The following is an 11,254-nucleotide window of genomic DNA, read 5'->3' as shown; positions in this document are numbered from 1 at the left end:
GTCTCTACTAAAAATAGAAAGAAAATTAATTGGATAACTAAAAATACAAAGAAAAAATTAGCCGGGCATGGTGGCGCATGCCTGTAGTCCCAGGTACTTGGGAGGCTGAGGCAGGAGGATCGCCTGAGCCCAGGAGTTTGAGGTTGCTGTGAGCTAGGCTGACGCCACGGCACTCACTCTAGCCCAGGTAACACAGTGAGACTCTGTCTCAAAAAAAAGAGTGCTCATTCCCACAGCCAGTCATCCAGTCATTCATTCATTCACTCTTTTGTCCGCCCAATGAGCCTATCAGCCCATCTCCCACCACGTGTCAGGCCCAGTGTCGGGGTTCACGGGGCCTCAAGGAGGAAAGAGCAAGGCCTGTGTTCAGCAGCGTGTAGGAGTCCCGTCTGTGGGCCAGGCAGAGTGGAAGGTGCAGGAAACGCCATACACAGACCAACCCTGGCTGTCCCCATAGTGTTCACAGCCTGTTAAGGGCTCTGCCAGGACCCAATCCCACTTGTCAGTGGCAAGTCACAAAGTCCCCAAGCCTCAGTTTCCTCAAATGCACGTGGGGATGCTAAGACCCAACTCGCTGGGCTACTGTGGGGATTAAAGGAGGCAAAAGCCAGAAAGCTGTTAACACGGTGCCTGCCCCGGTCAGGGCTTAGGATGGGCTACCGGTTATTATTGTCATTGTCAGTAATAATAATTGGGGGCAGCAATGATCACAGCAGCAGCTAAAGCTCTTCGAACACTTACTCGGTGCCAGGCACTGGGGGTGCAGGAAGGAATCACTGCCACATCCCATTGCAAAGCTGGCGAGGAGCAGATTCAAAAAGCCCCTACAAGTGTCTGATGAATGAGAGAACCAATGACAGGAGGCATGGCCCTGCCTCCAAGGAAGGTGCAATCCAGTATGTTTCGTGGGTAAGGAAGTCTTTCTGCACACGTGTGCCAGCATTTAGGTGTGTACACACGCGTGCCTACATAAGGGACCTGGGGGTGTCCTGTGATGCTGGAGCACAGCTGCTCATGCCGCTTAGCACCCCCCATGCTCCCGCTGTCCCAACCCCACCCTGCCAGTGACCACGGCAGAGCTGAGGGGACCTTGGCAAGAGTGGGGGCCACACCTGTGGAGAGAAGCCTGGAGAGATGCTTTGCATAGTCACGGCCGCCAGATTACAGACCTAGGCTGGGCCCTGGGTGGGAGTGTGAGGACTCTGCTAGGTGTTGCCCACACAAACCAGGCCCCCCGTGCCCACCCCTTATGCCTGTCCCGGCACAGCACCCAAGTGTTCTTGCTGGTGGACTGGGCGAGTCTGAGGAGGTCAAAGGAGGTCACAGGCAAAGCAGAGCGGTGGGCCGAAGGGCCATGTGGGGTCTGCCAGACAGGGGAGGGCGGGTACAGGGCTCCCCGGGGGCCACCAGGCAGGCCTGGCTCTGCCCTGCTGGGGCCAGCAGCTGGAGGGGAGTAAATATAGCGCGGGGCGTCCCGGCCACATTCCTGGGAGGCCAGCAAAGCCCGCTGCCCGCTGCTCTAAGCAGAGCGCGGCAGCCAGGGCCCAGAGTCGCCACTGCCCTCTTCCCAAACAAACAGAAAAATAAATAAAACCAGCTCTCACGGCTGACACAGCTAGGGGGAGGGGGCAGGAGGGGTTGGCCCCGGGGGAGGGGGCAGACAGGACGGCAGACCAGTTGCCACTTTTCTGTTCCACTGGGAAGGAGGCAGCCAACAAAGGAGGAAAATGGAGGAAAAGGGCAGGGAGATGGTCAGAGATGTCAGAGAGGGGGAGAAAGTCCCTATGAGAGACTAGGGTATCACAAGTGGAGGTGTGGGGGAGGCAGGTCAGGAGGGACAGGGAAAGTCTCGGGGCAGGCACAGTTGGGAGTCAGCAGAGGCAGCCTCTGGGTCAGTAATTCTGTGACAAGGATGCCCCAGGGGGGGTGGCAGGCAGACAAAGGGGGCTTGTGGGCTGGGGCAGGGGGGCAGCTTGAAGGGCCATGAAATATTAAAGAGCTCGGCCAGTGAGTGACAGAGGTCATAAGAAGCAGGAGACTAGCCAGGGAGAGATGGGGAGCCCTGAGGCAGAGGGCCGCCCCACCTCTGGCCTGTCTCCCCAGCTCCCCTCCTGCTGGCTCCTCTCTGTCTTTCCAGTGATGAGGACAGGCTGAGGGTGGGAGGGGCCGCCGGGATTAGCATGGGAGGGAGACCTCTGTGGCTGCCTCTTCCCTCAGGCTGATCTGGGCACAGCCAGCCTTCCAGAGCTGCCAGCCACCCTAGCAAGAAAGCCAGGAGGGCTGTCAGCACAGCTGATGCTACGGCACCTCCTGGGCAAGGAGGGGGAGATGTCCAGCTTCCCCTTCCCAAGAAAATCAGCCACTTTACCACAGAGACCCGCAGGAGGGAAGGCTGGCTGGCCTCACAACACAGCTGAGGCAGCAGGTCATCCCCTAGCCCTCCCACCCCACCCCAGCCCCATTATCAGCCTCATGACCTTGGACAGTCCCCTTGTCCCTGAGCCTGTGTCTTCACCAGCCCCACCAAATATACCCCAGCAAATAACGTGCTGCAAACCTGGCTGGGGCCAAGCATCTGCGTGCATTATCCTAGATTATCCTCTCAGGTCCCTGTGAGGTATCAGTCCCATTTTGCAGATGGGGAAGAGAAACTCAGAGAGGCAAAGTGATATGCCCAAGGTCACATACCTGGTCATTAGCAGAATGAAGTCAGAAATGCTAAGTGTGAGTCACGTGTTCTTTTCTTCACTGGGGGATATGAAGTCCTTGTCATCATAAAAGCCAACTTTTATGGAATGCTGACCATGGGTTAGGCCCCATGCTGGGCACTGGGCAACCATCCCTGTGTTCATCTGAAAATGGTTTTGTAAGGCAGGCATTCTTATTGTCCCATTTCAGAGATAAGGAAACCGAGGTTGGCAGAGATAACACAACTCAATAAGATGTCATACATGCAGCTAGGTGGTGACATGGCCAGGATTTGGAGCCAGGTCTGATGGCCTACAGAGCCACTGCTCATACATACTTGTCTGGGTGAGGTCAAGGGAGGGGGTTAGGAGGACCCAGTAGGCATGGGGCTAGATGGTTGAATTGGCTGCTAGAATGGATACCATGAAAAGGTCAAAAACAAGGTCGTAATTGCTGTGCTGGGGGGTGGCCAGCAACTGCTCTGGGAGCAGGAGGTGGGCAGAGGCTGTGGCAGCCTAGCAAGAGAGATGTGCCTGGTCTACCCAGAGACCCTGTACCAGGTAACACAATCCCCCTCGCCCAGCATGAGGATACTGAGGCTGGTCCCGAAAGGGCCGGTGGAGCCCTGTCTTGTTGGTCCCTAGGGTTCGAACCTGTGCTCCAGGGCCAGTGTTCCAGGAACTAATCACCCCTACAGAGCCCCCAGCGCTGTGGAAGGGGGGCAGGATCCCTTCCCTCTCTCCCAGGCCCTGTGAGCCCAGAGGGAGGCCAGCATCAGAAGCAGGAAATGAAGAAGAATTTGCGATCTAATTGAGCTGGCAGGGGATTAGGCAGCAGAATGCAATTACAGGGGCTGGAGCTGGGCCAGGGGTACTGACACCCCGAGATGTGGCCTGGCCCAGGTGACTGGGCCCAGCCAGTCTCTGGCCAGAGACACCTGACTTGGGGTGGGGTGGGGAAGATGGGTAGAGGCAAGGGCTGAGACCTCAGCCTACAGAGGACTGAAGGGTTCCAGCTCCACATGAGACCCAGAAGCAAGAGTTTTCCTGGGAATTCTCCCCCAGGGAACAGCCCCTTGGACTGTCATATGAGGACTAGGCAGACAGGGACACATGCTCTCATAGGCTCTGCTCATGCATGTACACGCATGTGTTCACACTCCCAGGTAAGCCCTGCATATCCATGTTCACCTGCACTGGGGCAGACTTCCCAAATTGCAGACACACAGCTCTGGCCCTTTGCTGTCACTAGCTCCACCAAAGAGGGGGGGGGACACGACCCCCCCAAAACCACTCATGACCTTAAAATCCTTTTATTCCTGTAATCACAGGCTGCCATCGCCGTGGATACGCGCTGTCACCCTGGCCCCAGCCTGTCTCCCTCTGCGGCTTCCAAAACTCCCAGCAGGCAGGCAGACGGGGAGGCTGCCCAGTTATTGCTTGGTGGGGGAGGATCGGGTAGGAAAGGTTCAATTCTACACACACATGCTACACCCACTCTGGGCCTCAAACAACCAGAGGAGAGACTCAGACAGACAGACTGGCAGACAGAGATACAGAAAGAAAATGGAACACACAGCCACCAGAGAGAGAAGACAGAGACCACTGCCCACACAATTCAGACATGCACACTCCCACATTCACACACACATTCACAATTCAGATACACACCGCTAGGGAGCCAGACACTCCCAGATTCATAAGCATATACAAAACACATACACAAAAATCACAAACACAAACTCCAAAATTCTAAGCACACAAAACTCATCGAATATATACATTCTCAGATTCACAGGGACATATCCAACTTTCACATACACAATCTCGGATGCCCAACCACACATGTACACAGACAATGCAGATCTGCACACTTCTAGATCCACATATGCATGCCCAGATTCATAAACCCATGTATGTTCAGACTCCCACACCCTCAGACAGACAGACATTTAACAGAGATTCACCGATATAGACACACAACTTATAGACACATGTCCTGAGTCATAAGCACACACATCGCCCAGATTCCCACATCCTAGACCAACAGACTAGTGCCCACGCAGCCTCAGCTCTGTCAGCTGACACTGCCTCTGGCTTTGGGGGGCAGGTGGAGGGTTGGAGATTCCTGGGTCTTTGAGGGGGCAGTCCTTTCTCATTGCGAGAAGCCTGGGAGGGTGGGCTCAGCATGAGGGAGGGGAGCGGGGGGAAGTAAGAGAAAGCAGAAAAAAACTTTAGTGGGATATTCTTGTTGGGCAGTAGCGCGTGAGTAACGGGGGAGGCTTTTTGTGGTCTGGTGAGTTCCAGCTATGAGTGAGAGTTTAACTATTAATACACTTAATCAAGGACACTTCGCACACACATACACAACCACACACACAGGGCTGGGGTGGGACCAGGTGGTGCGGGGAAAGAGAGAGCACGCCCCAGAAAAAAAAAGGGAAAGCCCCAAACAGGGCCCCAGGGGGTGGGAAAGGGGGCGGAGCTTCCACCGGGGCCTGCCTCTAGAGCCCGGCCAGAGTGATTCATTTCTGCACCCCCAGAAGGGCGGGGTTTGATACACAGCAGGTGCTCAATGAATAAATGAATTACACATAAAGAGTGGGCGATAATAAAAACTAATAACAATAAGCGAGCCCCCCCATCTTGATCACTTAAGGCAGGCTCCAGAGCACCATGCACGGGGAGTTAATTCCCACTAAACGATCAACCCACCAGACAGGGGGCTTTCGCAAAGCAGGCCTGGGTCTGGCTCACCTGTATCCCCCCATTCCTCCACCCCACCCTGCACCCTGAAAAGGTAGATGACCTCAGCCCAGCCCACAACCCTCTCTCTCTCCTAGGGAGACCCCCATCTACATTCGACCCTCCCATAAAATAACTAGGTGGGATCCTAAAGAAAGTAGGATATTTAATTCCCACAAACTTGGTTCTTTATCTGGATGCAACCCCGCCCCCACGCTCCTATAGGCCTGTTTCACACTTGCCAAATGGGTAGAAGGCAGGCAAAGAGCTGCTAAGAGGCAGCCAGAGTCGGGGGTCACGGTGGGAACCCATGGAACATAGGCCTGTGCTGGCCTGTGCCTTGGATGCAGAATCCTACCCTCCCCTTCCCCCACCCAGTGCAGCCCAGCCCAGCCCAGCCCAGCCGGGTGGACATTCCAGGCCTCACGTGATAAAGACGAGGCCACTGGCCCTCGGGTAAGTCAACAGGCTCAGTCGCGGGAGAGATAGGAGGCCCGGGCCAGGGTCACCTGCTGAGCCGGGAAAACAGCCGGCCCAAATACACACATAAATAAGGCACCAACCGACAGCCAGCCAGCCAAGGGTCTGTCTTCTGCAGAGGTTCACCTTGGAAAGGGAAGTGGCATGGAGAGGGAGGCCAAGGCTGGCTAGGGGCTTCCCTGGGAGAGACTCAGCTCCAGCCAGGATTGGCGGGGGGTTCTACCAGGCTCCCCAGGGTTGACTAAGAACTCAAAGGCCAACCTCCCTCAGCTGTTCTCACCTCTTCCCAGGGCAAAAATCAAACCGTCACCCCCTCTCCCTCCTCCCCAAGGAGAGAGGACAATTTCCGTTCTGGGAGGGGGGTGACAGCTGCAGAGCGGGCCACTCCCCACCCCCACCCCCCAAGCTCCAGCTTGACTCTCATCTAGGGAAACTGCTAAATCAACACTACGCAGTTACGGGTAGGTAGCGCCGGCCTGAGTCTCTCCGCACGGCTCTCAAAACGGCTTTGGAGGGGGCTTCGGGCCCCAGTTTCTGAGTTTCCAGTGGCGGTTAGAACGCAGGGTACGGGCGTCATTTGGGAGAGGAATCAGGTCAAGCTTAGGCCAGTAGGCCCCCAAAAACATCTAATTTAAATGCTCCCAATCGCAAGGGACGGACACCCCCCACCCCCGCGGGCTGGGGCAGCTGAGGTGGCGCCGGGCGTTCAAATCGCGCTCCAAACAAGTCCGCAGCAACCGCGCTCGCAGCCCCCGCCAGGCGGCCCCAGCGGAAAACTTGAAAGGGACTCTGTTTGCCGGCGGCCCTGGGGCGGCTCCGGCGGGGGCGAGGGCCGAGCGATCACACACGCCCCCCTCCCCAGCGCTTCCTGAGCAAACGCGGGGGGGGGGGGTTGGGCCCACCACAAATCCAAGGGCTCCAAACAGCGCCCGCGGCGCAGGGAGAGGCGGGGATCAAGAGGCTGGTCCGCCGGCCACCCCTTCAGCCCCCCCATCCGAAGACGCGACTCTCAGACCACCCAGGTTTTGGGGGCAAAGTGGGGTGCGGCCGCCAAACCTTCAGACCCCCGTCACAAGAGACTTGAGGGAGCGAGTCTTACCGAATAAGTCACTACAGAACCCCCCAAATTTACTGGTGCCTCCTTGTAGCCCGTGGCACGAGCCCAACTCCGCGCGCCCCTTCGTGTTCCCGGCAGAGAAAAAAAAGAACAAAAAGATTTTGCTCCCTCATTGGCTGCTTCAACTCTTTTGACAGGTCCTGGAGGTGGCCCCCCATTTAAAAACTGGGGTCACTCACTTCTGTCGATCCTACAAATAAACAAAGCCAGGCGCACCCCGCGCTCCCCGCCGGAAAGCAGCCCATTCCGGGCGAGGACAACTTCCCCTAGTCAGAAAATTAACACATTCCTCTCGCGGCGGCTCAGCCCCTCGCACTGCTCCCGGGAAGCGCAGGGGTGGGGGTGGGGGGTCGTGCAGAACTTCAGGGTTAAATTTGGGGCCGGAGCAGCGTGGCAGGCGCCTGGGACGCCCGCCTCCCACAGTTCCGCAGCTAGAGCAACACCCCCATTTTCCTTCCCTGGCTTCGCACGCTGCTTGGCCCACGCGGGGCTCGAGAGACAGCCCCACAGACTCCCAGAGGCTGGGGAGGGAAGGAGAGAGGCCGCGGGGCACGGTGGTGGGGGGGGTGATACTTTGACGGAAAAAAAAAGGTCAAACTTGATCTGCCCGCCAGGCACCCCGCGGGCAGCGGGGGCGAGGAGCCGGAGGGGAAATGCAGAAGTGGCCGCCGCCTCTTCCAAGTGGTGGGGGAGGCTCTGAGCAGTTACAGTCAGTCGCCCCTAACGCAGGGCTGCGAGCGCGGTCTGCCGGGGGGGCAGTGCGCGCCACAGATCTCCAAGCAGCCGCCCCCGCAGGCGGAGCGCCCGCCCAACGCCGAGAGGTGAGGACCCCAGGAGTCCGCCGCCCCAGCGCCCGCGAGCTCCAGTAACGGGGGGCGGAACCCCGCAGGGAGAGCCTCAGCCCCACTCCGCGGCGCCCAACCCGCCGTCCGCGACCCTAAAACCCCTCTTTTTGTCTGAACTCAGTGATCTGCGACCGAGCATACTGCGGCTTGGGGAGGCTTGGGTATAGCAGCGGCCACCGAGCGATCACTGGCGCTGGGTCTCCCAGGCTCCGAGGCTCCGCGGCTCAGGCTGCGGGCGCCCCTGCCCCTCCCAAACACGGACCCCTCCTACCCAGTCCCTCGCTCTCCGCACCTGAACTTCGGGGGAACCCGCGCCGCCAAACTTTCAGCCGACTCGCACCGAACTCCGGCCCTGGCCGCGCACCGAACCCCGGGGGAGGAGAGGGAGGTAGGCGGGGAAGGGGAGGGGGCCGGCCTCCGGGGGGGGGGTCGAGGGAGGGCCGTGGCCCGACACCTACCGGCTCTCCAAGTCGTCCAAGCCGCCACCGCCGCCGTCGCCGCGAGGCCGAGGGGGAGGGGCGGGGCGGGGAGCTGCGCTCCGCTCTGGGCACCGCCGCCGCGCTGCGCTCCGCTCCAGCCGCCAGCCGTGCCCGGTCCGGAGCCGGAGTCGCGCCGCCGCGGCTGGCCCGAGGCGGGGAGGGGGGGGAGCCTGTAGCACCTGCCCCTCCTCCCCCTCCCCGCAGCCCAAATTAAAAAACAACAAAAAGCAACTAATCACCCCCGAGCGGAGTGCGGCGCGGCGGGCGGAGGGCTCGGCGTGCGGCGCCCGGACTCAGCGGGCGGCGCGCATGGCTGGGCGCGGGCTGGGAAGGGCTGGGACGCAGGGCCCGGCTCCGGGGGATGAGGCTCGGCCGCTCTGCTCGCTCGGCTCGGGCGCCTGCTCTTGCCGCCACCGCCGCCTCTGCTGCCGCCAATGCCGCCGCCTCTACATCCCCGCTCAGGCTCCGCCGCCTCTGCCGCCGCCACCGCGCGCCCGCCCGGGCAGGAGCTATGAACGCTGCCCGGGGGCTGCCGGCAAAACCCGGACCGGACTCGCCGCTCCCTCCTCCCCCCCCACCTTCACCTCGGCTCCCCTCCCTCCTCCCGCCGCCTCCCTCCCAGCGCGGCTCTGGCCACTTGGACGCCGCAGGCTCTGAGGCCGGAGCCGCAGCCGCTGCGCCTCCAGCTCCCCGCGCCCTGACGAGATCCGCCCAGGCTCAGCTCCCTCGAGCGCCCAGTCTTTACCTTTTTTCCATAACTTTACAAAAAGAAGAGGACCTCCCCCCTTTGGTGAGGGCTGACTGGGTTTGAAGACGCACCTTCCGGGGAAATATGCCCCCTTTTCTCCGGGGCAAGACGCTTCGAGGGAGGGTTTGGCCGCGCCCCCCAGATCAGGTGCGCAGCTGGCTAGGAAGTCCTAGCCGAGGCTCTTGGAGTTAGACACATGTTCAAAGACCCCACCCTTGCCAGACTCAGTGGGCACTAGGTCTCCAGGAGAAAATGTCCCCATTTCACAGATGGGGAAACTGATTCAAGAAAGGATATTTTGTTTCCTACGCAGGCGCCAGCCTAAACTCTGAGTCCTGGGGCTAAGGCGACTCTTACATTGTGGTGCCCTGGGACCGTGGCCTAGGAACTGAGAGCTTGAGACTGCCCTGAGCAGCAGCCCTCAATAGATACTGGTTGTAAGAGAGAAAACGCAGCCTTGCCAGAATAGGCGCCCAGTGAGGCAGATTGGGACCGCACATCCTCTCTTTCACTCCGTCCTCCCAGCTTGGGCTGATCCTACGACTGCAAATGTCTTCTCCACCGCGGGGACCCACAGAGAGAGCCCCGGGCTCGTATAATCCCAAACTGCATGTAATCACAAAGTGGAAGTTTTCTTCCATTCTCTGGAATTCGTGGGGGCCCGTTTGTGCAGCAAGCAGATCCTCTGCAAGGAAGAGAAAACGCACCCTCAGACCCGACCCGACGGTGGGGGAGGGGCAGGGCGGTTGGGGAAGTCTGCCTAGGGTTAAACGTTACTGCCTGAGATTGGGGCCCAGATAACAGGGAGTTAACTGCGGCAACCCCGGCGCCTCCAGCCACAGGCGCGGCCTCGGTGAAAGAAGCGAAACCTGTCTCCCACCTCGCTGCTTCCTCTCCTCTGCGTGGCCAGGCTATTTCCGAGGCTGGCATGAGAGCAATGGGGCCTGGGTCTCCTGGGAGCAGCAGCTGCCACCCACCCTCCAAGCCTTCCATATGTGGCCTTGGGGCCTTGACCCACCCGGGGTGAGGGGATGGGGGAGGTGTCAAAGAGCAGAGCTCAACGGAAATGTGTTGCTTCTCTCCCACTCCTGACATCCGAGGCCACATGAAGTGACCCCTCCCTAGACATCGTGGACACCCCCTCGCAGCCAGTTCTTGCACAGATGCTGACAACTGTCCTCCTTTAACTACTGTGCCAAGGAATGTCTCCTGTGGGGAGATGTTTAGCCTCTCTCCTCCCCAGCAGCCTTTTTCAACGCCCACCCTCCGACAAACATACCATGTGAGTAAAAGCAAGGTGCTAGCTATGGAAACAGTTTTAAGATAGTGAACAGCCCCAGATTGTCACCCCTAAACTGCTTAAAGATAGACATTCTGAGCATCATCCTAAGTGTCAGGCACTGTGTTGGGCACTGACTTTATAAGGAAAAAGGATGCAGAATCCCAGGTCTAGATGCTCCAGGATCTCCAAGCACTTAGTGTGTCTCCAAGCACTTAGTGTATCTCCATCTACCCTTTCTGGGGAAACTGAGTCACAGACTGTGAGGGAGGACCTCTGCCCTGGGAGTCAGCAGCAGGCCTCTCGGAGGATTAGGACCCAAGAAGTGAAACTCTATGTTGCAGAGTTCCTGAAGCCTAGGGTCAATGCAGACTCAGGTCATGTACATCTCCTAAAAAGTTTTACGCTGGGACCCAAGGGGGAGGATGAGTAGTGGCTCCACCTTATGGAATTGCTGACTATTAATTATCCACTTTTTTTGAGATCTCTGCCCCCCCATCCCATCCTCCAACTCAAGAGGGCAAAGGCCAAGGAGATGCAGGCTACAATGGAGGAAGGCCAGGTGATCTCCATGGTGATGGCTTCCTCAGGGGAACCTGTGATGACATATGTCTGGCCCAGTTTAGAGGGCAGGTCTTGGAGTCTTCCCCTTCTCCTAAAAATTAAGAACTGGGGGCAGGCCGGGTGTGGTGGCTCACGCCTGTAATCCTAGTACTCTGGAAGGCTGAGGCGGGCGGATCGTTTGAGCTCAGGGGTTCGAGACCAGCCTGAGCAAGAGTGAGATCCTGTCTCTACTAAAAATAGAAAGAAATTGGCCAAACAACTAAACATAGAAAAAATTAGCCGGGCATGGTGGCGCATGCCTGTAGTCCCA

General features: G+C 58.6%; 2 protein-coding genes across 3 annotated transcripts in view; both read right to left on the bottom strand.

The window, feature by feature from the left end:
- CXXC5 (CXXC finger protein 5) overlaps positions 1–8,895 on the bottom strand; it is a 33,816-nt gene extending 24,921 nt beyond the window's left edge. The window contains exon 1 of one of the 2 annotated variants that reach the window (XM_012646396.1): positions 8,333–8,895. The gene's annotated coding sequence lies outside the window, so the exon portion shown is untranslated. Of the gene's footprint in view, positions 1–8,166; positions 8,246–8,332 lie in introns of those variants that run through there. The other variant, XM_012646397.1, reaches the window with a different exon arrangement.
- UBE2D2 (ubiquitin-conjugating enzyme E2D 2) overlaps positions 8,329–11,254 on the bottom strand; it is a 95,627-nt gene continuing 92,701 nt past the window's right edge. The window contains exon 6 of the mRNA XM_012646329.1: positions 8,329–8,495. Coding sequence (XP_012501783.1) covers positions 8,329–8,495 — 167 coding nt within the window. The remainder of the gene's footprint in view (positions 8,496–11,254) is intronic.

The sequence above is a fragment of the Propithecus coquereli genome, unplaced genomic scaffold, assembly GCF_000956105.1.
Source record: "Propithecus coquereli isolate 6110/MARCELLA unplaced genomic scaffold, Pcoq_1.0 Scaffold242, whole genome shotgun sequence".
NCBI lineage: Eukaryota > Metazoa > Chordata > Mammalia > Primates > Indriidae > Propithecus > Propithecus coquereli.
The sequence above is the reverse complement of the archived record's forward strand: the minus strand, read 5'-3'. Positions and strand labels throughout refer to the sequence as shown.